Source organism: Seriola lalandi, unplaced genomic scaffold, assembly GCF_002814215.2.
Source record: "Seriola lalandi dorsalis isolate HSWRI2012SDOR001 ecotype SW California unplaced genomic scaffold, Sedor1 jcf7180002054576, whole genome shotgun sequence".
Taxonomy (NCBI): domain Eukaryota; kingdom Metazoa; phylum Chordata; class Actinopteri; order Carangiformes; family Carangidae; genus Seriola; species Seriola lalandi.
The window spans coordinates 807716-834782 of record NW_019525129.1 but is presented as its reverse complement, the minus strand read 5'-3'; the positions used below and the strand labels follow the sequence as shown (position 1 = coordinate 834782).

The 27067-nt window shown below is 41.5% G+C and overlaps 3 protein-coding genes across 4 annotated transcripts in view; all 3 read right to left on the bottom strand.

The window, feature by feature from the left end:
- Window positions 1-78: 78 nt before the first annotated feature.
- On the bottom strand, window positions 79-8731 carry LOC111663418 (interferon alpha/beta receptor 2-like). The gene is made up of 7 exons (XM_023417589.2): window positions 8531-8731; window positions 7718-7850; window positions 6584-6759; window positions 6225-6385; window positions 1683-1845; window positions 994-1094; window positions 79-362 (listed from the first exon to the last, which is right to left on the bottom strand). The coding sequence occupies exons 1-7, from the start codon at window positions 8589-8591 to the stop codon at window positions 261-263; spliced, it is 897 nt and encodes a 298-aa protein (XP_023273357.1). The 5' UTR covers window positions 8592-8731; the 3' UTR covers window positions 79-260.
- Window positions 8732-8969: 238 nt separating this feature from the next.
- LOC111663409 (uncharacterized) lies at window positions 8970-23027 on the bottom strand. The gene is made up of 8 exons (XM_023417575.2): window positions 22932-23027; window positions 22409-22534; window positions 20548-20677; window positions 20007-20182; window positions 17656-17804; window positions 16994-17153; window positions 14219-14334; window positions 8970-11503 (listed from the first exon to the last, which is right to left on the bottom strand). The coding sequence occupies exons 2-8, from the start codon at window positions 22464-22466 to the stop codon at window positions 10796-10798; spliced, it is 1497 nt and encodes a 498-aa protein (XP_023273343.1). The 5' UTR covers window positions 22467-22534; window positions 22932-23027; the 3' UTR covers window positions 8970-10795.
- Window positions 23028-23105: 78 nt separating this feature from the next.
- The window catches only part of LOC111663459 (uncharacterized), a 12635-nt gene continuing 8673 nt past the window's right edge, over window positions 23106-27067 (bottom strand). For both annotated transcript variants that reach the window (XM_023417665.2, XM_087176992.1), the window contains 3 exons: window positions 26326-26479; window positions 25336-25466; window positions 23106-25168 (listed from right to left, as the gene is read on the bottom strand). In XM_023417665.2, coding sequence (XP_023273433.1) covers window positions 24425-25168; window positions 25336-25466; window positions 26326-26479 — 1029 coding nt within the window. In that variant the 3' untranslated portion in view covers window positions 23106-24424. The remainder of the gene's footprint in view (window positions 25169-25335; window positions 25467-26325; window positions 26480-27067) is intronic.

The window sequence follows — 27067 nt, the reverse complement described above, 5'->3', positions numbered from 1 at the left end:
AACATCTTATTGTGTAACTTTTAATGTCACAGTGTGCTACTGAGCAGTTTTTCATGGCAGAAATAAGCCTCCACAAGAAACACTGACATAAGGAAAGTTTTATAACAGTTTATAAAGACATCTCACTCTGATACTGAACCATGAACATTACCCTGAACTTCCTCTAAGGCCCTATCAGGTCTACCTAAACCAGCTCCCCTGGTCTCGAGCCTCAGTCCTGTCCCTCTCCAACACTTTACATTTTTAATCTGGGAGTCAGTTCAGTCTTCACAGTCGTCCTCTCCCCCCGCAGAGCAGCTCCTCAGTGGGGGAGTCGGGCTGTGGGCAGTCAGGAGCCAGTTGGTAGAGTCTTCATTCTGTAGCTGTGTATGATTGGAGATAAGAGAGATATAGGTTCTATATAAAACTTGCGAGCTTTCATATGGGCCTGAAATATATGATTTAGGGCTGCACAATTAATCGAAATATAATCAAATCAAATTATGGTCAAGTGCAAATCCAAATCACAGTTAGCTGAATTACCTGATAAAGGTAAAATGTGTCACATAGCTGTTCATTGTTAGCACCATAAGCTTTTTGGTGCTACAGACGCAGACTACGAATGATATTCTCCAGATGTAAAGGAACATCCTTGTTTGGTACAAGACCAACAAAAATCACATCATTATCATCATTTTTAATTATTTTTCATCGAAAAAACGATCATTCCCACTAAAATCTAAAAACTGAAATAATCGTAGTATGATTTTGTTTGCATATCATGCAGCCCTAATAGGATTATTTTTCATCTTTAGTTTTCAATGAAGCGATTAATTAGTCTATAAAGGAGAACACTGGGCCAGTCTGTGTACACAGAGAAGGAGATGAGACTAACATGTCACTGACTAACACTAACAAAAATCTAATGACTACAATTTGACTAAAAGTAGATGAAAATCCGGTGTGAAAACCAGCATTCCTCTTCAGGTCCCAGCACAGAGCTGGATCACTTACCAGAGTTCTGGATGAGCTCAGCCAACCGCCATGAACCATCAGTCCAATGAAGAAGAGCACCAACATACAGGAAGCCCCCAGCAGGCCGAAGACCAAATACGCTGCAAAACAAGGGGAGAGTAACTCACATAAGACCCTGAACCTCTGCTGTTTTCACTGCCAATTAGCATGTGGCTAACTGTGATCACACTTCAGTGTTAAACTGTTAAATCCTGTGTTCTCAGAGAGGAACCGTTATATTCAAATCAAGTTCCCTCTTTCAGCATTTTAGCCCAGAGCTAAAACACTGGAGGGCGACAGGAACCTGTTCAGACACACAGGATCAGTTTCAATACATTCTACCCTCATGAAGGTGTCACACAAGTTTTTAATACTAAAGGATACAGCACACACTATCCAGGGAAATACAAAGAACTACAGTGAGGACCATGTTCAGCCTCAGATTCATTTCGGATTAACTCAGTATGGGAACTGTGGATTCTGTTCCCATCACTTAAAAAACAGAAAGTTCATTGCTGTAGTTTTAAGTCAGAATCAGTCTGACACAGTCCGAAACAGACGATGTATAGTCAGAAAACATAACTGATAAAAACCTGTGAGGGTGGACCAAGGATGTGTCTGGTCTTTAAAGAGTAACTTAATGAGTGTACTGGAACTTTCCTACACTGTCGGTATACACAGCGCTGTACCTGAGGTTGTGGGTGGAGGGGGGCTGGTGAAGGCGCAGTAAGGTCGACTGGACACGGAGTTGGAGCTGAAGTATGTGGTCACAGTGATGGTCACACAGTACTCCACACCTGGCTGCAGGTACGTGATCACAGTCTCCTCTTTGTAAGGCAGACTCAATCTGAACTGAAACACAACACAAGCCAGAAGATACAGTAGTGACACATGTCAAGAAAAGAAATGACATCATTCATGGAGCAGGGTGAGGTGGTAATGAAGTTTCTGTAGGTGGGAACAAATTATGATCAAATCTCACAGTTTGGTTGACAACAAAATTTCCTTTCACAAAGTGTTGTGTTCTCTTCATACAGTCAGTAAAACTCATCCTGGTATTTAAATGGAAAATGAACAACGCTCCAAGTCAAAAAGACAAACAACTTCCCTTTTTGTTTGGAGGCTCAGATCTAGGGGAGGATACGGAAACATTTCTGCTCAGAGAACAGTGGTCTCCATCATTCTGACATGAAGAAGTCTGGAACAACCAGGACTCCTCTAGAGCTGGACCTGGACTAACTGAGACATCAGGGAGAAGAGAGGAGACCAAGAACCTGATGGTCTCTCTGAGATCCACAGATCCTGTGTCCAGTGTTTCCTCCAGACATGAAGCTTAGACCTGAGACCAAACAGCTGCTTCTTTACTGTCAGTGAGTTGAAGCGTCTTCTGGCCGCTCTGACATGAAGCCCCAATCACTGGAGAGCTGCAGTGATGGTTTCCTTCTGGAAGTTTCTCCACCTCAGTTACATACAGAAAACTGTTTTCAAGTTCTCCCTTTGAATGATATAATATTGCATAACAGAGGTTTGCAGTTTCACATCTCTCTGTGTGTGATATTCGGGGGACCTCAGGCCCCGGCCTGATCAGGACTACTACCACTGTGGTGTCTGATCTCACCATCACCTGTGACCCAGCTGTGGGGCAAAGTGATGCAACACCTTCTGAACTGCCCTCAGGTCCCGCAGGTGGATGCAGTGGATCTATTCTGACCACCATGTTTTGATCTATCATTCACCCCCTGATCTTTACACCTTGGAACAGCATGTAGTTCATGTTGGGAGATAAACTTTATAAAAGTTGAACTGTAGATAAAATTACAATTTCTGACTATTCTGTATCATATTGATGGAGTAATGTTCATGATGTGAGCAGCATGTTAATGTTTTAGTCTGTTGAGTTGCAGCTAATTTGCATAGAGTGTATGTAAAATCTTATTGTATAAAGAAACTATTAAAGCTATAATCTGGAACTTTTCCTCATTAAAATGTCTAAAAACTTCTAGGTTCAATGTTCTATATGTTGTTGAGTTATGGTCTTACATTCTCCCAAATGTTTCCATCAATTCTCAAACCAAAGAAATGTGTGATTTTAATCATGGTAACTTTTTATTGGTTGTCTGTCAATGACATCATATCCTCTATGATCATGTGTCAGTGTGTTTGGAAATGTTAGACAGCTCAGCTCCTGTGTCACTGAATAGCGTCAGTGAATCTCTGATCATTAAAGGTAAACTGCTGCGTTTCAATCCCCTGGTGTGTTTGTTAAGGAGAGGAGGAAACCTCTGTGGATAATTCAGCTGCTGGTAAAAACCTGTGTCTTGTCTCTCCACAGAAAACTGTTGTTGTTTCTGCAGTAACAGTCTCACTTCCTGTGCCACAGTGTTGAACAACAAAGAGCTGCCACACACCAGGTGTTCACAACAGGAAACACAACAACACACAGACTGGATCACTACCAACGTTTCCTGGATGTAACACCTCAAACTGCTTTACTAAGGAAGCCTGTTCTGCCCAGACTGAAACTGCAGATGTGATGATGAATTCTCTGTGTTCTTCTCATCAGACTCTGTGTTTCCTTGAACACAGGAACACGAGCTGGTGAGAGGAGACGAGGGTAAAACCACACATCCTTAAAAACATCGGAGGGAAACCAGCCTCTAAGTCTGATTGGCTGTAAACGAGTCTGTCACAGACATGAAGCAGAGCTGCAGTTACAGTTAAACTTCGGATTTCTCAGTATTTCATACTGCTTCGAGTTTCATTTACAGTTGTTTGTACAGTTGCTTACACACTTATTTCAGAATTTGCCTCACTCCGTCAAAACCCCACACACAAGCGAAATAAGACAGAACAGTTGGAACTGAAGATCTCACTTCTACGTCGAAATGAAACTGCAATCACAACAGGTGCACCATCTGAATGACTCTTTCAAAGCAGCAACAACACACTGATGAACTTAACCCAAAACATTGCTGTCTTTACAACTTTATATATCTTTTTGTCATTTAGGCTTCACACAACACAGAAATAGAAAATATTCAAAAACAGCTGATTTTACCAGAACAGGTCAGTAGGTCAGTATAATGTATGCTGCTGCATCAAAGTCCAGGACTCTGGAACAGACGCATGTTTACACACTGCTTTTTCTGAACAACACCACATGATCTACTGCCATTACTTCAGTGATACGTCCACATATTCATAGTGACTCTCACTCTGTTCCTCTCTAATAAACCCTGTACTGCTGCGTCATTGTAAGTTGGTGTTTGTGTGCTGAAAGGTACAGTCTAGTAGAACGATGAAGACATGTTCTCCAGTCTAGATGTCTGTATTATGGATGCTACTGTGTACAGACTGAGGACTGGTCTCTGTGCTCAGCCTCCCTCAGGGTCAGACCAGGATTTACAGTTTTTTAAACTGCTTACACACAAAATATTTATACATCACAATTTCCTGTCGCTCAAAGAACAAAAACACTCACCAAATCTGCAAAACAGTGAGTTAATATTCTCAGCCTCTGACTCAGTTTTCTGTGTCATAAAACACTTTTTGCAAAACACTACACGCAGCTCTCTACCAATAAAATCACTTGCTTACCTTTTCTGAACACAACCAATCATAATGCTGCATATATTCACACACATCCACTCTGCACATGAGCAAACACTAATTGTTTAACTGATCATAAACCGATCACTGCTTTAGAATAGTCCAATAAATAGGCCAAAGGTCAAACAATGGGTGAAAACACACCTATGAGAAAGGCTGGGCAGAGTCCAACACAACATGAGTCAACAGTGGCTCCAAAGTAGAAAATAAATACAAAAATACATATTCTTGCACTGTGTTAGCCACCCATTTACTGCACTGCATTGTGGGAATGAATGGTTATTATTCTGCACAATACAGCCAACTTAAAAAAAAAAAATAGGTAGATTAATTCTGTAATAGTAGAAGGGCAGAGTTACATGTCACATGTTTACGGAGGAACAGGAAGTGGACACTTTAAATATGGTTTTTACACGTGTGTACGGTTTTTGTACAAATTCCCATATGGTTTTGTTTTCTTGTACAACACTCTACTACATTTACAACATCAATGTTTTGGATGACTAAAAATCTTCAGTTTCAACATCGCCAGGTGTTTATTTTATTTGAACCCCTCTCCACAGATCACTGTACTGTCACTTTACAACAGTGTATGGAAAGGTATATACAAGCCTTTGGAAGATTATTTACTATAATGAGAAAAGTGTTTGGCATTTGATACAAATACTTGATTCTGAGATGCTTTTAGGATATTTTCAATGCAGTGTTTCATTTTGCAGCAAATATGTGGCACTTTGCATTTTGTGTGAGCAATTTTTGGATTAGAGTTCAAGTTTAGAAAACGGGTGAAAGTTGTTGTAAAAAACGATATGACATGGTCCATCGCCCTAATGTCAGCTGAAATGTGTCTGTCTATTGCCTGGTCTTCTTTGTTGTTCTCCACCTCCTCTACCTCTCACTGCTTTACTGTTTGCAAAGTTCTCACAAAAACTAAGCTGAGGTCCATGTGTAGCACTAAGGCTCAGACTGCTGCTTCCTGCATCCTGGTCATGGCCTGTTTGAACGGCTGCCCTCTGGTAAGCACTACAGGTCTGTCAACACACACCTCAAGACTCAGAAACAGTTTCCTCTCCTAGGCCATTAGCACATTAAACGCAAAGTAAGCATCGAGAAACTGCTTTACTCTTGTGCATTACTGTCATTCTGCAAGAATCACCAAATCAACTGCTATTCATCTCACACTGCAATTTGATATGTATTTGTGCTATATTATTATGTTATTTATTATTATTTATTATTGTGCAATATAATACAACTTGAATTTTATGTGACTGTTTTGTACATATGTTCTTTTTTATATTATTTATCTTCTTTTATTAGAAATCATCTGTCTTTTTGTTACTATGCACCAATTGAGGAGCAGAACTCCTAATATCGTTGTGTGCAGAACTTCCAATGACAATAAAGGCTTTCTAATTCTAATCGAAGATTATAAAAAGAGCACATGACAATTTTTTGCTAAAAATCCATCTTAAAACAGGTTATGTAACAGCTGCCTGCTGCTGGACACACTGTTGGTGAGAGTCCAGCGATAATTATCTGTGGGTCACTTTATACACAGTCAACTGATACGTTAGGAAGATTAAAACATGGTTTAGAGCTGCTGTCAGTCCGACACATACCTGTGTCTCGTCCCTGGTCCTTTGCACATGCAGCTCCACTGTTCTGTAGAGGTTCTCCAGCTGCAGGTTCTGCTGCCCCCCCCTTGTAACAGGAAGTCTGAGCTGCAGGATCAAACAGTTCCCACAGCCAGACACAGACACACCAGGAGGTCCCAACACAGCTGCAGGGAGAAATCAACTGACATTCACTCAACTGGGAGGAGAGCAATCACAAAACAAATAACTATAGTTTAAAAACAATGAAACAAAGATGGCTGCCAGTGTAGTGATGGTGAAGGAGATATTTCACTCCATTTCTCTGAGAAATGTGTGTAACTTTTAAACTGTGTGTGTGTGTGTGAATGTGTCGGTTGTCTCACTGTCTGACAGAGGCTGGAACCATCCTGACACAGTCCAGTTGGATGCCTGGGTGGCTGTGAAGGCCTGGACCCGGGCTCGGTACTGAGTGTATGGGTCCTTGAATGCTGTGGTTAGATTACACATCTGTGCAGCCTTCAGCTCCAAACAACCCACCACTGGTCTCCATGAGGACTTCCTCCAAAGTAAAAGACAAGACAAAAAAAGTAGAACAAAGACAAAGTAGAACATGTGTGTCTGAGTGGAGGTGTGAAGTTGTAGAAATATCAAAGTATTTCAGTGACTGTACAGTTTATTATTCTCCAACACTGGATTATCATACAGGAAATGTATGTATGTGTGACATGAACATCTGGCAACATCTGTCTCACTGAGACCCCCCACCCCCACGCTTGTGTCCGCTGGAAACACTTCCATTGTGCTGTAGGACTGAATTTGTGTCTTTGCATGTGTTTTCTTAAGATGCAGTGCATTGAGCTCTCACAGCCACCGTACATTTCCTCTGGGTCCATCATCAGAGCTTGTGTCTACGGTAAAACTAATGACTTCCCCATCATCCTCAGCTGTACTGTGAGTTCAGTGCTAATTACTAAATGTCATTATTAAGGTATTATTATATTATTACTTGGTAAAACACTAATAAAAGATCACAAAGCCTGATTACATTATGGATGGAGGAACCTAATGATAAATAAGAAAATGTAAAATCATCATCAACAAAATCAAGATGGAGTAAAGAGTTTTATAAAAATAAATATATTTGACTGAACTTGTCCTTGAAGACTTTTTATTTATTTATTTATATATTTATATTTTATTTTGCTGTTTGTTATTTGTCAGTATTATGACTAAGTCTTTGTTCCTATTGTGTGATCAGTAAAGAGATCAGTTATTTGAAAACACCAGTAACACTAAACACCTTATTAGAGCCCAACTCATGATCATGCTGGGCTGATACTGAGAAAGTATTCAGACTCCTTCATTATGTTGTACATTTCATTGCAAATTCCTCATCATTCTACACTTTTTATTACGAGAATCCATGTACCCATCATGTCAAACTATATAAGTCTAAATGTCCCAAGCATATGTCCTTCCTCTTTATCTGACCTTAATGTTGCCAGTCGAGAGAATACCTCTGGCGGATGATTTGGACACTGAAGTGGGTGTTGGAGGGCGTCCGAGCACCTGGGAGGAAGCTGAGTGTATGCTCCATGTTGAAGGAAGAGATGGAGACGTTGGAAGGTGCTGGGAGTGAGACAGCAACATCTGCAGAGGGTGAGAGAGTAAGAACATAAACACACATCTGTATACATATCAACATCCATATACACACATCTATATACACGTCATCCATATACATACATCTACATATTGTACATATGTCATCCATATACACACATCTTTATACATTTGTCATCCATATACACACATCTACATACATGTCATTTATATACACATATCTATATACACATCAACATCCATTTACACACATCTATATACACATCAACATCTATATAAACGTCATTCGTATACACATCTACATACACATCATTCGTATTCACAGATCTATAAACACGTCATCTATACACACATCTACATACACTCATCATCTATATACTGTACACACATCTATATACACTTTAACATTCATATACGCACATCTACATACATGTCATCTATAAACACACATCCATATACACATGAACATTATACACACATCTATATACGCATGTCACCCATATACACACGTCTATCTACACATCAACATCCATACACACATGTACTGTATATACACGTCATCCGTATACACACGTCTACACACACCTTGTCACAGTAAAATCTATAAATCCAAGTTTAAAGGAGGAAAAACAACAGTTACAAAGCTCACCAGTACAGCAGCAGCTCTTTGCTCACACATTGATCATAAACCTCTTACTTTCTCCCACCTTCAATCCATGGAGCATTAGCAAGTTGCAAATGCAGAAGAAGAAGCATCCACAGCTCCATTGTTCTTCCATGGACTGTTAGCGCTCGCAGATAAAGGTCTTACATAAGATATTAAGGTTCTTGTTTTTGGGTTGGAGCACACAACATATATGTGTGGGGGATGGGAAACTAACACTGGCTGTTATCATGTACACGGCTGAGTTTCTATTTCCACAGAAGTCCCTCCCTGTGCATTGAACTCAGTGAGCAGTCACAGCTGATGGAGTCGTTCACACTGGAGTCAGTAAACTTGGCTTCACCTTCACTTTGTTTTTGATTTGTCCGAGTTTTCTTCATTGTTTTATCATGATAAACACGTCTGTATTGTATAAAGTGGGATTCAACGAGTCATGGAAGATTAGCTGATGTCTGTGTAACAATACAACTGACAGAACATGATTTGTTGTTTCAATGTTACTTTATTATTGTTGTGTTTATGGCTGAACACTGAGTAAAATGAGACCTTGAATAACTTGATAATGAGGTAATACATGATTTTACAGTCAGTATAAAAATACAAATGTGTCACAATTATGGGATTTGATTATATTGATTATATCGTTGCTGCATAGTGAAACTTGTAATAATAAATGTATGAATGACATAACATAACATAAGTGCATTGTCAATATGATTGAACACTGGCCTAGTTAACAAATAGAGAAAAGTATGAACATCAACACATGTATGAATCATGTACTGTACAAATACTGGGCAAATGACTCTAAATTAATCAAAGTATCAAAAACGGCAGTTGATTCATTTTCTTTTGATGAACAAACGACTGAAGCAGCGAACAGTTTCAGCTCAGGTTTACAGGAACTCCTCATCCAGTGGACCTGTTTGACAAACTACTGTTTCCTATTCCAGTTTTCAGCTCATGTTGAGGGAGAATGTTTAAAGATAAAATACCATTTAAGACACAGTCACACTGGTGAACATCATCAATGACATTCAGAGCAACACAGCTGATGAAATGAATTGTTGCTACTTTCCCTCCATTCAGATTTCTTCTACCTCAGTTCATGATTACTGCTCCAGCTGTATGTGAGTTATCTCTCATTGATGTCATATAAAATATATCAAATATATCTGCTCCCTGCTCTGCAGAAAAGCAAAACAGAAACTGCACAATTAAACAATAAAAGCCATTCATTGCTGCTGTTTTTTTAGCTGAATTCATATGAAATCTAAAGCAAAATTAAAAACGTGTGGAATATCAAGTGTTCCCTTATCAGGTTAGTCCTCCAGCTGCTGATGGAACTGTGGTGTGTCTGGCATCCTGGACACAGCAGTGAGGATCCTTTACTCCAAGCTGTGACTCATCTGGCTGATGAGGCTGCAGGATTTACAGTAAACTATAAGAGGAGGAACTGGTCTCAAAGAAGAACTTCACTCTCTCATCCTAAACCTCTCTCTCTGTTTTCTGAGGTTCGTTTGTATTTCAAGTCAGAGTCACCAAACTGTCTGTTAACACTGTTATCAACAGTCATGGTTTGACAGTGTTTCAGTTTCTTTCTAAATCAAAGTGGAGCATGATTGAGATGGACTCAGTCAGAGGGGTGGCACAGTCACAGAGACACTGTGGGAATGATGGAGGATGTGACTCTGTGGAATGGAAGCTGCCACGGCAAAAAGAAAATAAAACCATAAAAAATATCAAATTATTACATCCATTAAAAAAGTCTTCATCAAAAAACATCCCAGTAAATAAAAAGCTGTGATGCTTTGAAAAATGTTGTGAACAGAGAAAATAAACAAATGTAAACCAGGGGTCTCCAACAGGCGGCTCGTGAGCTCCCAGTGGGGTGGGGGGGTGGGGTAATATCAGACATGAGGAGCTCTCAGCCACTTTTATTTTGGCAAAGTAGCTCTCAGAGTGAAAAAGGTTGGAGACCCCTGGTGTAAATGTAGCAGAACATTTCACATGTGAGTCACACCGGTTCAGGGCTTGTACAACATGTCTGGACCACTCCAGAAAAACACACTGAACACAACACATGTGAAGAACGTAACAAGCTTAAATCAGTGATACGTCTGCTTCCAACATGACGACCTTCGACCCTTTAGACGACTGCTCTGATAAGATCTGACTCTTTATCAGAAACAATAAGAAAAGTTCACTGGTTTCAAACTGTAGTCCCAGACATCGACGCTGTGTGAGGAGCAGCTCAGCGTCAGTGTCATGATCAGCTGTGGTGGATCGAGCTGATCTGACAACATCACTATAATAAATTCTTTAAAACATTAGTACATGGACGCCCCATATATCCAGACTCCTCCTCCTCATCATCATCATTATCATCAGCAGAGCAGGAGACGGTCTCTATGGTAACTTCCTGGTCATCCCAGGTTTGTGAAGGTTGAACTGGTGTGATTTTGACCTCCTCTGAGGCTGAATGAGACTCTGGCTCGGCCACACCTAGATGCTCCTCCTCCTCTTCTTCATGGCTGCCAAAGGTTAATGTGAGGAGGTTAACGTCCTGGTTGTCCTCCCCCTCCTTACCTGTGTGGATTGTTACAACAGTCACACTGTGTGTGTCTGTGTGTGTGCTCAGTGTGTGGTCCACTTCAACACTGGGATGTGTCTCTGTTAAAACAGGAACTTCAGTCTGAAGTGGACTGAAGAGGTCTGATGTTTGGTTTGAGGAGCAGCCGGGCTGTGGTTCAGGCTCTGGGGATAAAGGAGCTGATAAAGATGATGAAGATGAAGAAGAGGAGGACAAGAGGTTAGTGCCCCCCCGCAGTTTATAACCTCTTCTGCTGTCTCCGTTACTCTCTGTCCCACTCTGTCCATCACTCTCCTCTGACGAAGAGCAGCTGCTCCTCCTCTCACCTGCAGAGGGCAGTGTGGCTTTAACATTCAGGAGGGAAGATAGAGACGTTCTGGATGGAGTGACGACCAGGACCACGTCTACGTGATGGATGGAGGTCTGAGACACAGAGAGACAGAGAAGACAAAGACAAAGATGTTTAACAGAGACAGCACATGTTCTCTCATACAACTGGAAACTAAGGACACTGTGAATCCATGAGTGGGACTGAGACATCACTGAGGGCTCCCACATGTGATCGATGAATGACTGAATAATGATCATCCTTCATCGAATCAAATGACTCGACGTGTCCTTGCTTCTGACAGTGAACATTTTCCTTTGGTTCAGTGTCATTATTTTAACTCACTATGGGATTTTATTAATTAAAAGCTGATAATAAGATTGTTTTGGTCTATAATTGATTGAACAGATACTCTGTTTAATTCTTACATTTGCGAAGCTGAAATATAGTTTGATAAATGACTTTGATGATTAATAGATGATCTCTCATTATCAGTCATCTGATTGATTGACTACGGCAGCTCTGTGAGTTGTTTCTCAAGCTGAGGTTTTAGTGAAATTGGTGAAAATGTATAAATTCAATCACATGTTTAATGTAGTTTCAACAGGAAACTTCAGGGTCAGACCTCCTCAAGGTTCAGGTTTAAAAAAGTCACTTCAGGTGGTTTGACTCTGTAGAGTTTCAATGATTGTGCACTCAGACCCCCACCCTGTGTCCTCCTCCATCAGATGTGAGTGAAACTCAGTGTGTGTGTTCAGGAGGTACTGTAGGTTTAATCAGGATTGACCAAAAGCATCTTGAGTAAGGAGCCAATCTGTGATAGGCCACGCCCACTTGTACCAATCAGATTTTGGTTAATACTGGATCCAAAGCATGGACACCAGCTTTGGTGAAACTTTTCCCACCAGGTTTTCAGTTATGTACCAAGATCTGTGATGACTGGTTCATGAGTTACAGCCAATATTCTCCAAGTTTCTTCATCTCCACACACGATCTCTGGAGATCAAAGAGACCACCAGGGTCCTGGTGTCCCCTCTTCTCCCTGATGTTAGTCCAGGTCCAGCTCTAGAAGAGTCCAGGTTGCTCCAGACTTCTTCATGTCAGAATGAGGGAGATCACTGTTCTTCACCTCGACACAATCCTGTCTCTGAGCTCTGCAGCAGTTTCTTCCTCCTCATGGTTTCTGCTCTGCTCTGCATCGTCAGCTGTGAGATCTGATATAGACAGGTGTGTGTCTGTCCACATCATGTCCAATCAGAGTTTATCACAGGTGAACTTCAGTCAAGGTGTAGAAACATCTCAGAGATGATCCAGAGAAATGGAGGAACCTGAGCTCAACTTCTAGTGTCATAGTAAAGTGTCTGAATACTTAATTCAATGTGAGATTTCAATCTTTACTTTTTGATATGTTTGTAATAAATGATAAAATTGAGGTACTGAGAGGAGAATAATAAGGGAAAATGAATTTAAATGATTTTATCAGAAAACTACAACATAACATGCAAACAGTTCAGGCTCTAACACTGTCTGACTGTGGTATAGTGTTGTTGTGTAGTGTGAACTGCTTGTTCTGATATTTAACAGAAATGAAGCTGTTTTTTCCATGAACAACCAACAATGTGGAAATATCACTGAATCATATTAAAGAACCGGTTGGGAGCTCGCTGTGTTTCAGAAAATAAAGTGTGGGTGAACCACCACCAGCCTCATGTTCTCTCCAAACCTCACATCTCATATATGGGCCACATCCGAGGCCTGTATGAGGGGAACCCCCCCCCCCATCTACATCTCACTGACACTCTGGGTGACTTTTGGCCATTAATAATGGAACATGAAACTGCACCATATTTCATAGAAAAGTGAGTTAAAATCCCCCTCACATGAGACCAACACCACAAATATAAAAGGTTAACAACAACCGACGCCCACACTCACAACAGTTCTCATGTCACAGCGAGCTGCAGTGAAATAAAGCAGGTTTCAGAAGCTGCTGGTGACGGACACCTGAGTGAAGCTCTGTTACCTGTGTACTCATGTGTACTGACACAGCTCTCAGTCATTCATCTGAACACAGCTGATTTTTAAAATACTATAATTTATCACACGTGACAACAGGATTTGTGTAGAGTTAAGTGACACCATTTAAAAATTCTATACTTTATATCTGTATAACTACACTGAACCCCTGCTCATTCACTCAATTCTCTTACAAAAATGTTTAAACATCCACTCAACAAGTTTTTAGGAGTTTAGCACATCTAAAAACTCTTTAAATTATAGTTCATGTTTTTTTTTTTTTCCATAAAAAGTTCAACTGTCTTGTTAAAATTTCAGCCATTTTGACTTCAGTGAAAAACACATTTTAAACAGTAGCTCAGTTTTCTGTGGCTCTTCATTGGACCTTGGACCCCTGGATCTTTTTTTTTTAGATATTGACCAATTAACTTTCCATGGGGTGGAGCTTAGTGGGAAATTGGCCATAACTAATTAATGATTTCTCAAATGATCATAAATGTTGTCAGATATTTTCAGTCCCTGTTTAGGTCCAGATCTACCAGAGTACCAGAACATGTACGTCAAACCTGGTGGACAGAATCTCACCTGATTTAGTGAACATGATCTGGAGGCCAGTATTAACCAAAACCAGAGTGACTTATTGACTGATGAAAGTGGGCGTGGCCTTCTAATCAATATCTGCCATCTTGTGTCTGTTCAGCTTAAAGGTGCAATCCTAGCACCCTCAAACAACTGCTCCCATTAGCACTATGTGTACGTCACTACCACCACAGTTAAATGTAACTGTTACTTACCAGGACCTGTGGTAGTGGTCTCCTCTTCAGACAGATGAAACCAGTGGAGATCAGCACGCCAAAGACCACCACACCGAAAATCACCAATAAGCAGAGCAAGGCTGAGATCCATGGGTCTGCAGAGGGGAGAGGGGGTAAGGGCATGTTGGGGTCACGAGAAAAAAAAAAAGTTGAGGTTTTGAAAAAAAAGAAAAGAAAAAAATATTCAAAAAAAAAAAAGCCACATGAAGCAGTGGGTAGCGTCTAATTCCTCTGAAGAAGGAAGCAGCTCAGGAAGCAGCAAACGGCAGCGAGTGAATTCCAAGCAAAACTGAGCTGTGGTGTTTTCACATGTTGAAAGTTCAGCAGTTTTACGTCATTTTCAAAAGGTGCAGATTTGCAATTTTCTCTCTAAGAACTGACTGACAGCTACACAAACATAACTTTTCTGTCATGGACAATTCAACTGTATGGTCATAATAAAACACTGACTGTTAATTATGAAATATCTAGGTGAAGGCTCTCTCTCTCTCTCTCTCTCTCTCTCTTGTTACAACTCTTCACATAACGGATGATTATTACTGTTTTTCTCAATGGCTTTGATGCAATTCACTCATCAGAAACATCATCCTCACAACTCAAAATGCAATTCTCAGAACACTAAATGACCAGATCAAAACCGTGTTCATGTGTCGAAACGTTCAGTCAGTCATTGTCGCTAATGATTTAAACCTTTTCACCAGAGCTTCAACACTTAGACTCCAAATGTTTTGATGTTTTGATAAAAAACCTGACTGAGTTTAGAAAAAAAGAGCTGCAAAAAAAAAAAAAATAGAGAGAAAAAATGATCAGACACAAACTGAACTGTAGTTACCATAATAACATGTTGGAAAAATAAATATATTCTGTTTCAACATTGCTTTGGTGTTTATTGTACTGTGAACATTTCAACCTCTAAACAGATCTGTCCTGTCACTTTACAACACTGTATGGACATGTATATACAAGCCTGTGGAAAACAGAAGAGCTTTAGATTTAGAACATGGTGTATCCAAAAATTTACTATAATAAAAAAAGTGTTTGGCATTTGATGCAAATACTTGATTTTTAGATGTTTTTACTGTTTTTACTGTATAGTATTTTCGATGCATTTTGAAGCAGATTTGTGGCACTTTGCATTTTGTGTGCAATTTTTGGATTTGTGTGAAGAGTTTTGAAAAAATGAGACCTAGTTTAGAAAATGTGTGAAAGCAGTGGGAAAAAAACTGTATCTGTAAATTCACACAATATAACTGCTGTAACTGAGGAAAGCAACTATTCAAAGGAAGGAAAGGAACTATGCATTCCAAAGTAGAAAAATATGCAATCAAACTTAGAACATAGCATCAATTATAGTACAGTAAATTCATACCGTATATATATATATATATATATATATATATTTGTGTGTGTGAGACTGGCCTTGCTCTCTCATACATATTTGAAGAAAGTTTAAAGTGATTTGATTGAAAACACTGATGCTGCAGGACAGTATCAAGGCGAGTGAGAAGTCTGTCATTCTATCTGATGAAGGTACAAACTGTTTTCATGAGTCAGTCAGATATAGAGAAAACGTCTTTAGTAGTGAACTGTGTGTGGATACAAGGGAAGTTTGTGCTAATACAATGAGAAATGCTAATGTGTGTGAGGAAATGATGAACTGTTTAGAGAACTGCATTAAGAAAGGTGAGAGTGATGTTTCTGATGTCAGAATTGGATCGAAGCGATTGAGAAAACCCTTAATACTGATTATTATTCAAGGCTCAGCAGTAACACTGGTGGTGTGGACACGTGTACAAGCTACAGCAGTTCAGCAGGTAGCCGTCATGCACAGGTGAGGTCAGAGGTGGGTGTGGCTCAAGTTGTAGTCTCTCAGTGGTTGATGATGATTAAGAGTCTGATGAAGTTTTATGTTCTGACTGTTTCTTCCTCCTTCTTTACTTTGACCTCACATGATTCTGTTTTAACAAATGCTGCTAAATTTACTATAATTAATAATAATTATTATTAGATTTCATTATTACTTATATCAGTAGGAGCATTACACTTCCCATTACATTACTATTGTTATTGTTGCTACTATCAATTATTAATATCACCGTCATTGCATGCTGGTCTTTTCCTCTCCGCACTCTCTCTCTCTCCCAACCAAGAGGTTGCTGCCTCTGTAAAGGAAGTCTTTCCTTGCCACTGTCACCTAGTGAAGCTTTTTTGGGAATTGTTGGGTCTCTGTAAATAATATTATAAAGAGAAGGTCTAGACCTGCTCTATTTGTAAAGTGCCTTGAAAGAACTTCTGTTGTGAATTGGCGTCGTACAAATAAAATGGCAGGCTTGACTTGACAGGTTTTACAGACTGTTAGTTTTATGTCTTCCACGCTGGCATGTTGTGTGTGTGTGTGTGTGTGTGTGTGTGTGTGTGTGTGTGTGTGTGTGTGTGTGTGTGTGTGTGTGTAGCTGTGTCTGTGCTCTTGTGTGAACATGAACCATCATGTGGAACATGACTGTAAATTTGAGCAGCACAAGATCAATTATCTGACTGATCTGCCGATCACTGTTCACAGCTGATCACACTGAAAACCAGCTGTTTCCTGTAACCAGCTGATTGATCAGTGATCTCTGGTGTGAAAGGAGTGTGACCTCCAAGTTAAAACCTCAAACAATCATGGCAGAGACTGAGGAACTAGCTGTTGATGACAAATGATTAGAGGCAGAATCAGCAGGGTAATTGAAAGCACCTGTGTGAGGGTGTTAGTACCTGCAGGATGGAGGCGAGAGGTGAAAGCACACACAGGCTGGCTGTAGTTGGAGTTCTTGGACTCCAAGCTATCTGAGAAGCAGACTGAGACACAGTACTGTCTTCCAGGGGCCAGATCCTCCAGAATCTGTCCTCTCAGAGACTTGGTTTCCTTGAAGAACTGCACACAGAGACCACAGACCAACGTTAGGACACAGCATTAGTCCAATTGATTAAACCACAGGAAGCCATGAGACTGTATGTACATCATTGTTACACCAGTTCTACACCAACTAACCTTAAATGCATTACATGATCTTTTTTTCATGTCACACTTCCATTGTATACACAGACATCTGGCAGTGAGTGGACACTGGGCTTCAGAGAAGAATAAAAGTGCACTATGTGACACCATTAGATTTAATTATAGCACCCCCATATATAAAAAAATCCCCTCACAGTTGACAGTTTTTAGATCAGCTGTGTTTTGTCTGATGAGCCTTAAAACTTCTCAAACTCAGACGTCCTGGGTGGCATCTTCTCACCTGTACCTGCAGCAGCACTCCCACTTCAATAAAGCTGTTGCATTTTTTAAGCAGTGCTATTTTGAATGCCCACTTAAACTTGCCAGTCATGATGGCACAACTGCATAAACTGGTGTTGTTAAAACAATGTGACAGTACCTGGGCTCTGTCTGCACTGTTGCTCTGGATCTTGAGTTTGTAATCAAGTGTCTCATAGGCCTCTCTAAGATGTTCCAAGGGCGGCTGAAGGTCCACACACAGGTTTCTGCCACAGGGAATCACAGTCAGCAGGGGCAGGTCCATGTGAGCTGGAGGACACAGACACATTAGAGATACTTTAGTTAGATAAACTCACATGACATCACATGACATCACACACAGGTTTGTCATGTTGTACCATCGGGTGAACATAAAGCCAGCGTGAACATAATAAGTATCAATCATTAATAAGTTGCCTCACTGAGACTGTTGTGTTAAGTGGGCTGCAGTTATTTCAATGTGTCAAACAGATTTAATAAACATTTAAGTGAATCTATCAGATCAGACTCAGTATCAGCAGACACAATATGAAAGTCCAAAAAAACCTGATCAGTGCATCCCGACACACTTTAGTCAGTCATTACAAATAATTCATTGAAAAGGAGGTAAGATATAAATATATGGTGGACGGAAAGTCTCTCACCACTTTCCCATTCAAGTGAATGGGAAATATACAGACAACTCCCATAAGAAACAGTACAGCATGTTACTGGAGCTCATGAATGTCATTTTATTAACTGCTCTTAGTCTGGCCCCTCCGTTACGACTAATCTGACTTGAGAGATCCTTCCAGGAGCTATTACCCCCAACAACATAGCCCCCAGGATCAGTGGGACACACAAACCCCTCCACCACATCAAAGTGGCAATTCTCGGACGGGGATCATTGATGGAGCTGTAGCACCTCGTCCAGAAAAGGGAAACTGGGGCACCCTGCAGGGGCAACACCTGGAACGGGAGCTAGCAGGCACACGTGTGGCAGCCAGGCCTTGAGTTATGGGGCCCAAAAAGTGACATGCAGCACCCGCCCTGGGGGGCCACGCGCAGGCATAGGCATTAAGGGACGAGTGCTTTGCGAGCCAGGTGGTAGGCAAAGGAACTTGAGCTGGTACAGGAGTCGGAGCAGTACCAACTAAATATGGTTGAGTTCACCTCTATACATGGCAGAGGTTCTGGACTTTCCTTTTGCGGAGTTGCACAGGGTGATAGGCACCAGACGGGCATGGGGATACTCACAAGCCCCCAGCTGAGTGCTGCTGCCCTCACAAGAGGGTCATGTGTGTGTGCTTATGCACTGAACAACAAGTAATAGGCCTTCCTGGAGTCTCTGGTGGTGTCCTAGAAAGCTTTTGGCCCAATGCTCATGTGGACAACAGGTGGGGTGTTATTAGGAGGAACATCCTCCCTGATCTGAACCTAAGCGGTGTTTTGTTATTGGACTTCTATGCTAGTCATGGATTGGCCATAACAAACACCATGTTTCAGCATAAAGTGGTTCTTAAGTGTACCTGATACCAGAGCATCTTTTTGGTCTAAGGTGCTCTGGTATCAGGTACATCGATGAGTGACTTTGTGGTTGTGTCCCGCGGGTCTATGGTGGTGAGTTGGATCAGATGGTGGGGAAAGCTGCCAGACAGCCCTGGGAAACCCAAATGTGTAGTGAGGGTGAACTGTTTAATTTGCCATGAGTGTGGGTTTTAGTTTTATGTGTAATAGGAATACAGGAAACTGTATGAAGAGATAATAAATAACAATAAAAAGAGATGAAAAAAAAAAGAAATTTACGAGCTGGCAGGCGCCTCCAGCTCTCGATAAATCTCTGACGGGTGTCTTTACTATTTTCAAGCCAACATTTCACTGTAAATGTGACTCTGTCATTAATAGTGTCGCTGCATCGTAATCAGTGAAAGGCACAGCCAAAACTCCCAAAGAGGAAGACAAGAGCCACAACTTTACTCAACTTCTTAAAACAGTTTCCTAAATCTACATTTCATCCCAATCAGTGATGACTTTAAGGCGAGTTCACGAGGAGGGGAATCATGAGAGCAGGTGAAACAGAGTAATAATTCATGTTACTGATGAGATGTGGTAAGTCTGTCAGGTATGGGAGTAGCACAACCAGTGATCAGAGTACAACAGGATGAGGGGTCAGTGTGAGGGTATTCAGATTTCTCATTCAGAAAGATTACTTTCATTCTTGATTGATCCGTTGATTTTTTTGTCAACTAATCATTTAATTTATTCTTGTATTTATTTTGCTTGTAAAAGGTGTTTTAGCCAGTTGAAGGCACAGTACACATGATCAGGACGGTATCACCTCCACCTCATGTTGAACCAGGACACACCCTGGACAGAATGAGATGATTCAAAGGAAAGAAGTGGACTGTTTGGAAGAGCAGAATCAAGTTAAGACATGTCCATTAAGGTTCCCTTTCATTCAACATCATCCAGTGTCAGTAGAGAGCCACTTACTGTCTTTGATGGGAATAAATCCTGGGTGAGTCAGCGGTTGTGAGGCCTGTCCTTCCAGCCATGCTGTCACCTGGACTAAGTAGACTTGTCTCAGTTCAGGGAAGACATCTGAGACGTTGCAAACCAGTGGGTGCTGGACACGCTCGCAGCCAGGCACTGGCACCCAGTATTTTCCCCTGCAGGACCGGAGAGGTGGGAAACAGATTTCAGGAGGTGAAAAGAACCAATGAGTTGTTTTTAATCCTCTGTATTAAAATGAACAGAGGATTTTAATCAGACAGAGGAGGACTGTGATGACTGAGTCACATTAAAGAAATACCACTTCCTACACGTTAAAATGAGACACATCTCCGATCTCCGATCTGTCTCAGACTGACCTGATGACATGGTGGTTTGTGCATTAAACATAAGCACTACATGGATAGAGAGACTTCAACTCAGTACACTCTCTGACTTGACTGACATTTTTGGGTGTGTGTGTGTGTGTGTGTGTGTGTGTGTGTGTGTGTGTGTGTAGCAGTTGGTTCACAGATAAACCCACTTGTCTGTGTTGACAGTGACATTGTAGTAGACTCCAGGAGGGGTCTCTGGTCCAGGCTGCCATTTCAACATGTGAATGAGGTGGATGGAGGTCAGGTTGAGGTTGACAGGCTGGGGCACTTTACTCATAGCTGGAATACAAACAAACAGGATATTTCATGGAAATGCATACATAAATTTCATATGCACCTAACTCATGTTTATCTTTGCCTCCAGGAAAAACCATGAGAGAATCATCTGAGCTGAGTTACTTTGAGTCATCACCTCAGCTCTGACGTCCCAACACTGGCTTCTGATTCAATTTAGGATTCAACTCAAGATCCTGCTCCTCTTCTATAAGACCTGGAATAACCCTGGTCCACAGTATAGCAGTGAAATATAAATGTCTTCTACCTCTGCCCCTCAGCTCCTCTGAACAAGGCCTACATGTTGTACCTCACTCAGACTGAAAACTCTGGGGGGTTGTGTGTTTGTCCAGGGTCCCAGACTGTGGACCAGTCTCCCCCTGAGAGTCCAGTCAGCAAACTGGGTTTTCATGTCAAAGCTGAAGACCCAAAGTGTTATTGTTCTGGGTTATTATGACACTTACAAGGTATTTAAATAAAGATTTACAAATAAAATGTACTAAATCATTTGACTTGTTAATAACAGTCCTGTAAGTATTTACTGCTCCATGCTGGCAGGTTGTGTAGTCCAGAGATATACCAAGGTGAACTCCACCCAACTGTATACAGGTGGGGAGAACTGCTGCATACACTCAGCTGTCAGTTTATAAGGAACACCCAGCTAAAGCTAAAACTAAAGCAGCCTAATCCAACAGTGCTGCAATAAATCCTGCGTCATGAAGGTTGTGTGTTCAGTTTCTGTTGAAACTGTTGATTTGCCTGTGTGATCATTCTGGAGGCTGCAGTGTGGTGCTGATGAACCATAGTGCATTACAGAGACAGACTACAGGACCACCTGTCTGTATAACAGTTAAACAGCACCACACACCACATCTACAAAAACCATCACACACCTGAATCAGCAACTTCACAACAACTTCAGTGAACACTGGACATTAGGGCTCACTACAGGACTGCTGTGCTGGACTACATCAGTCTCAGCTGTGTGTCAAAGGGAGCTGCACAGAATCTGACCAACCAAAGTGATGTCACCTGAGTCAGCGTCAGGTGGGTCTGAAGACAACATGTTAGAAAAAACTGTGGGGTTGTGAAGCTGGCTACATTAGCCGCTACTAGCATAACACACCCAAATCTCCAGCTGAACTGGCGTCAGTTATTATTATCATTGCTGCTGTTATTTTTGATAACGTGCAGCTACAGCTGAAGACAAATGTAGTATGTAGTAAAACCTACAGCAGTGTGTCAGATATTAAGTGGAGCAGAAGTACAACAACATCATAAAATGGAAATAAAGTAAAGTGCACACATCTTGAATTTCAGATTCACACTTTTAAGTTATTTTTTGCTTTAATTCCGTTAGTGACAGAAAAAAAGAAAGAGGGAGAGAGAGAGAGAGAGGGGGGGGGGGGGGGGGGGGGATGATATGAAGCAAAGAGCAAGAGTGTCACTGCGGTTAGGACTACGTCTTCATGATACCTGCTCTACCAGGTGAGCTTTTCTGAATTTGCAGTTCGTTTGAGTATTTGGTTGTTGTGAGTGTTTGCAATTCATGTGTTGTCAAACTGATGAAGATGTTTTCTGAATCTGTTTGTGTTTTGTCTGTTGGCACGTGGATCTGTTGCAGTGGATTGAGCTCTCAGGACCACCATACAAACACCTTCTGATACATACGTGTTTACTTAAAATGACTAAACGTGCCGTCCTCAGAAGTGACACGCATCACCTGACTGTACTCACCTGACAGCACCTGAGGGAGCCATATGAGCATCCAAAAGAGAGAAGTCATGACATCCATCACCGACGCAATGCCACCACGCCTCTCCGGACTCTTTCACTTTCCATATTAACTCAGTGTGTAAGTACCTGCAGTTAGATCACGTTTTACTGTTATTACTAGTCAGATACATGTAAAACATCAAACTCCAGTTATTTCCCTCTGTAGTTATTTCTACTGTAAACTGAGGCAACTTCAATCTATACTTCATAACACTACCTTAACTTTTATAAGCACTGGCGGTCAGCGGGCTTCACTTGGTCTCTTTATGTCAGTTAGCTCAACAACACGTTCAGGTTACCGTTCGTTTCATTAAGAAACAAATCAAATCACCCTGCGACAGACACCGCTGTCTGTCTCTATCTCTACATGCCCACTCACCGGAAACACATCGCTAGCTAGCTAACGGATTAGTTTTTCAGCTGTCAGCGTGCGGACTGGCAGCTTCCATAATAAGTCAGAGGCTATAGACTGTTCGTCACGTACCGGTGTGTGTTTGAAGAGGCTGTTTCCTGTCCCGAGGAGAAGCATTTCTGCTGCAGACACACTGCAGACAGCCGGACTTTAGCCCACAGCTGCTCCTGCTACCTTCAAAGACCTGTAGGATAACTGATTAACCAGAGCAGCACCGGACACTGACACATAAGAAACTGACAACAGTAACAGAATAGAACCCACTTTATTTTACAAATCCGGCGGTAAAGAGCGGGTAATTAATGTGTTTTGTTGACAAAAAAAATAACTGTAGAAATATACAACTAAAAAAGAGGACGTGCGACAAAGCAGTCTGTTGTGATGGTTACATTACAAATATAAAATATAAATATAAATATAAAAAATGAACAGCTTTCTCATGCTTGTGTCTCTAAAACTATCATGCTTATGCTTTGCTTTTTTGTTTTGTTTTGTTTTCGCTCTTTCAAATTGGCTGTAGAGGAAATTTTAATTTGTCTGGAGGTTCCTGAAGGCATCATCAGTGGAGGTTGTTGACAGAAAATCACATGACCTAAGAGAAGTAGAGGAGCCTGTCAGCACGAGAGGCTGCTCGGTGTGTGTGCCGAGCTGCGCTGTACTGAGACGTCAGTGATGTACATGAAATGTTGACGTCATGACAGCGTCATGTACTCAGCACGTTGATGTCAGAGCTTTAAAGTTAGACTCCTCTAGGTCAAATCCTTCATTTTACTGTGTTCCATACACAATCAATGTATTGTAATTATATTACACTGCTTACATAATTAAAATCCACATACTTTACAGGATACTATACAACACGTTCACCAACAAGTCAAACTGCCTTTGGAGTGTAATTCTGCACCTGTGAATGGTGCCTCCATTTCTACTTCCTACAGATGTGCACAGCATTCTGGGACTTATATCTACGTCAACATCACGTGTTTCAGTATGTAGACATTACAAACTCAGAGCCAGGCTAGAAATAGTGTCAAGTATAGAGTTGTAACACAGGTCTTTTCTTAATTTCCCACAATGTCAAAATGTCCCTCACCCTTCCTGTACTTCCCCTGCTATGACAAGTCAAAATGGCTGCTGTGTGAAAGGCCTGTATTAAATGTGGATTTATTTACATTTTGTATTTTCGTCTGAATCTTCAGGCATTTCTGTATCATTAGGTCCCATATATGCAAGCTCTTATTATGGATGAACATGAATGTAAATGGTTACAAGGACAAGGATGTGATGAGTTTGCTGCCTTCAGGACCTACTGATGTGTACAAGGTTACAGTGGTGTTGTAACTGCAGGGGAAATGGAATGATGCATTATGTCCTCGTCAGACCTCCAAAACAAAATCCACCTCTTTAACCATATCAAAGATTTCTCCTTTATAAAAAAGGAAGGCCCACTGTGAAGAAATGGTCCTCAAACACACAACACACATCATGACCCGACCTGTAAAGTGCCGTCAGATAATATGTGTTGTTATTTATAAAAAATAGTTAACACACATCAGAGCTAAATATCATGTATGTGCCATATATCCGGAGAATGTTTCCTCCTCCTCCTCCTCCTCCTCTTCATGTTGTGTCTCACAGGTTCTGATGTAGCCTGCACCATGTGTGTTCTGATAATCAGTTTGTGAGTCTGTGTGTTGGACTGTGAGCTGTCCAGCCTCTAGATCACCTAGTCTCAGAAGGTCTGTCAGAGAGTCTCTTGCATTCTGCTCCTCTTCCTCTTTCTCGCCCGCATCCAGTGCGGCCAGGGTGACTGAGAATAGGTTGATGTTGCCGGAGCTGTCAAACACCTCCTGCTTCATCTCCTCCTCTTTCTCCTCCTCCTCCTCTTTCTCACCTGTGACATGTCCCTGGACTCCAGTCTGACTGTCCTCAGGCATGACAGAAACCTTTGCTTTGGTCTCATCTTCATCAAGTCCCCGATGTGGGATCCCAACTTCATGCTGTGCGTCTGGTACCTCCATCTCAGCTGACAACGTCTTTGTCAGACTCCCACAATCCACTGGTGCACCTAGCTCGCTGTTCATCGGCACATTACCAGAGCCCCAGGGCAAACTTTCCCCTGAGGAAAGCTGTGCGTCTCTGTCCATGTAGACGTTTAGCCCCTCCTCTTCCTCCTCATCTTCATCCTCATTAGGATGTGGCATTGTGGGACTGGTGTGGTTCCTCTGTTTGTCCTTCTCTGAGCTAATGGAGACTGAGTCTGGGATGGTCCTGTTTGGTGTCAGGGTGTAGCCTTGGTTAAGAACCATCTAGAGTGGAAAAAAGGGAACAACAATTTTGATTAAAGACTAGACATCATGTCAGTGAGGAAATATATTGTTGTAATTTGGCTTAACAGAGTCAAAGTTCAAATCTTCAAAGGCATAGTTCAAAATTCTGTTTTTCAAATCTGTGTAGATAGATGGATGATTCTTACGATTATTGCTCTGGGCAACGTTGCCTTCACTGTACAAATGAGTCCAGTGTACTGGAGGCAAAACACAGAGGTCATCAGGAGGCCCAGAAGTATAATCAGAAGAGCAGCAACTATACCTATAACAAAGGGGCCTGAACACACACACACACACACACACACACACACACACACACACACACACACACACACACACACACACACAGTGTGACCAACACATAGGTCTTTTATTTTAATGCAGGTGCAGGGTGTGTGTGCTCAGGTTATTTCCTATCACTTCTGGTAATACAGTGGTATCTAACTCCAGACGGTATCAGAACCCTTTAATGTATGATAATGAATTCCTTCTGATTCCACTACATATCCAAGTACACCAAGAACCCATAAGACCAGGATTTGGTGATAAGCAAGGATATGAATTTGTAACTAATGTCTATAAGCAGCTGAGTAAATGAAGCATTAATGATGAACACATTACAAAGAGGTCAGAATCAAACAGATGAATAAAGCTGATCTCTGAATGACAAACTGATGACAGTGAAATTGAGCATGTGGTTCAGAGTTACACGGGGGATGATCAACTTCTCTAGGACTTTAAATTAATCCGACATCCACCCTTATCACGGACAGCAGCGTTGACTCAGACCAAACCCTGTTCAGTTGGTCACAAAGCTTCACTTGCGACTCTCCCAGCCAGTTCACGCCCCCAATCTGGGATTGTACTGGAATTGACCTGGGATTGATCTGGGACTGATCTGGGATTGACCTGGAATTAATCTTGGAGTGATCTGGGATTGATGTGGGATTGACCTAGGATTGATCTGGGATTAATTTAGAATTGACGTGGGATTGATCCAGGAGCGATCTGGGATTGATCTGGGAGAGAGGTCTGTGTCCTAACTACACTGCACTTCACACCATGCCCCTTTAGAAACAGTTTCGGTCTCTTAACGTTATATCATAACAATGATGAGCTCTGAAGGCTCAGCTCACCTCTGTGCTCCACAGGTCCCGTAAGGATGCATTCCCAGGTGGAGGGCTGAGTGTTTCCATTCAAACGGATATGTGTGTGCACCTGTACACAGTACTCCATGCCCTCCTGTAGGTTATCAAGAGTAAAACTCTTGTTTCTTGTCTCCAGAGACATCTGAAGTTAGAGGAGAAAAAATATAATTCAAATAATTTCCATTCATCTGTGTTCCCAGCACTCTGAACTGAAACAATGAGAGAGGAGCTGGAAAATATCTGGTTAACCCGTTGTGTCTCAGTTACATACACATGTTTAAAGGTAATGCATTTAATTCAGTACTCCACGTGAACATTCACCCTTTGAGCACTTTATTAGGAACACCTGGTCACCTGCTTATTCATGTAATTATCTAACCAGCCAATCATGTGGCAGCAGCAGATCCAGGTGAGGAGCTTCTGTTGATGAGGGAAAATGTGACTCAGTGACTTTGACAGTGACATGACTGCTGGTCTGAATTTTTGTCAAACTGCTGATCTCCTGGATTTTCACACTCAACAGTCTCTAGAGTTTTTACTCAGAATTGAGCAACAACAAAATCATCCAGTGAGCAGCAGCTCAGTGTTGATGACAGAGGTCAGTGGTCTACGGCTACGGTCACTCAGATAACCACTCTGTACAACTGTACTGAGCAGAGAAGCTTCAGAGTGAACAACACATCCAACCTACAACAGCAGAGACCACATCAGGTTCCACTTCCTGTCACCA

Excerpts from the sequence above, each read along its gene's own strand:
- LOC111663418 (XM_023417589.2), bottom strand. The coding sequence starts at position 8,591 with ATGGAGCTGTGGATGCTTCTTCTTCTGCATTTGCAACTTGCTAATGCT. Across the intron at positions 7,851-8,530 it reads TAATGCTCCATGGATTGAAG|ATGTTGCTGTCTCACTCCCA; the intron begins GTGGGAGAAAGT and ends CACCCTCTGCAG. Across the intron at positions 1,846-6,224 it reads GGACCAGGGACGAGACACAG|TTCAGATTGAGTCTGCCTTA; the intron begins GTATGTGTCGGA and ends GTTGTGTTTCAG.
- LOC111663409 (XM_023417575.2), bottom strand. The coding sequence starts at position 22,466 with ATGGATGTCATGACTTCTCTCTTTTGGATGCTCATATGGCTCCCTCAG. Across the intron at positions 20,678-22,408 it reads GCTCCCTCAGGTGCTGTCAG|CTATGAGTAAAGTGCCCCAG; the intron begins GTGAGTACAGTC and ends TTTGTATTCCAG. Across the intron at positions 14,335-16,993 it reads CTCTCGCCTCCATCCTGCAG|ACCCATGGATCTCAGCCTTG; the intron begins GTACTAACACCC and ends TCCCCTCTGCAG.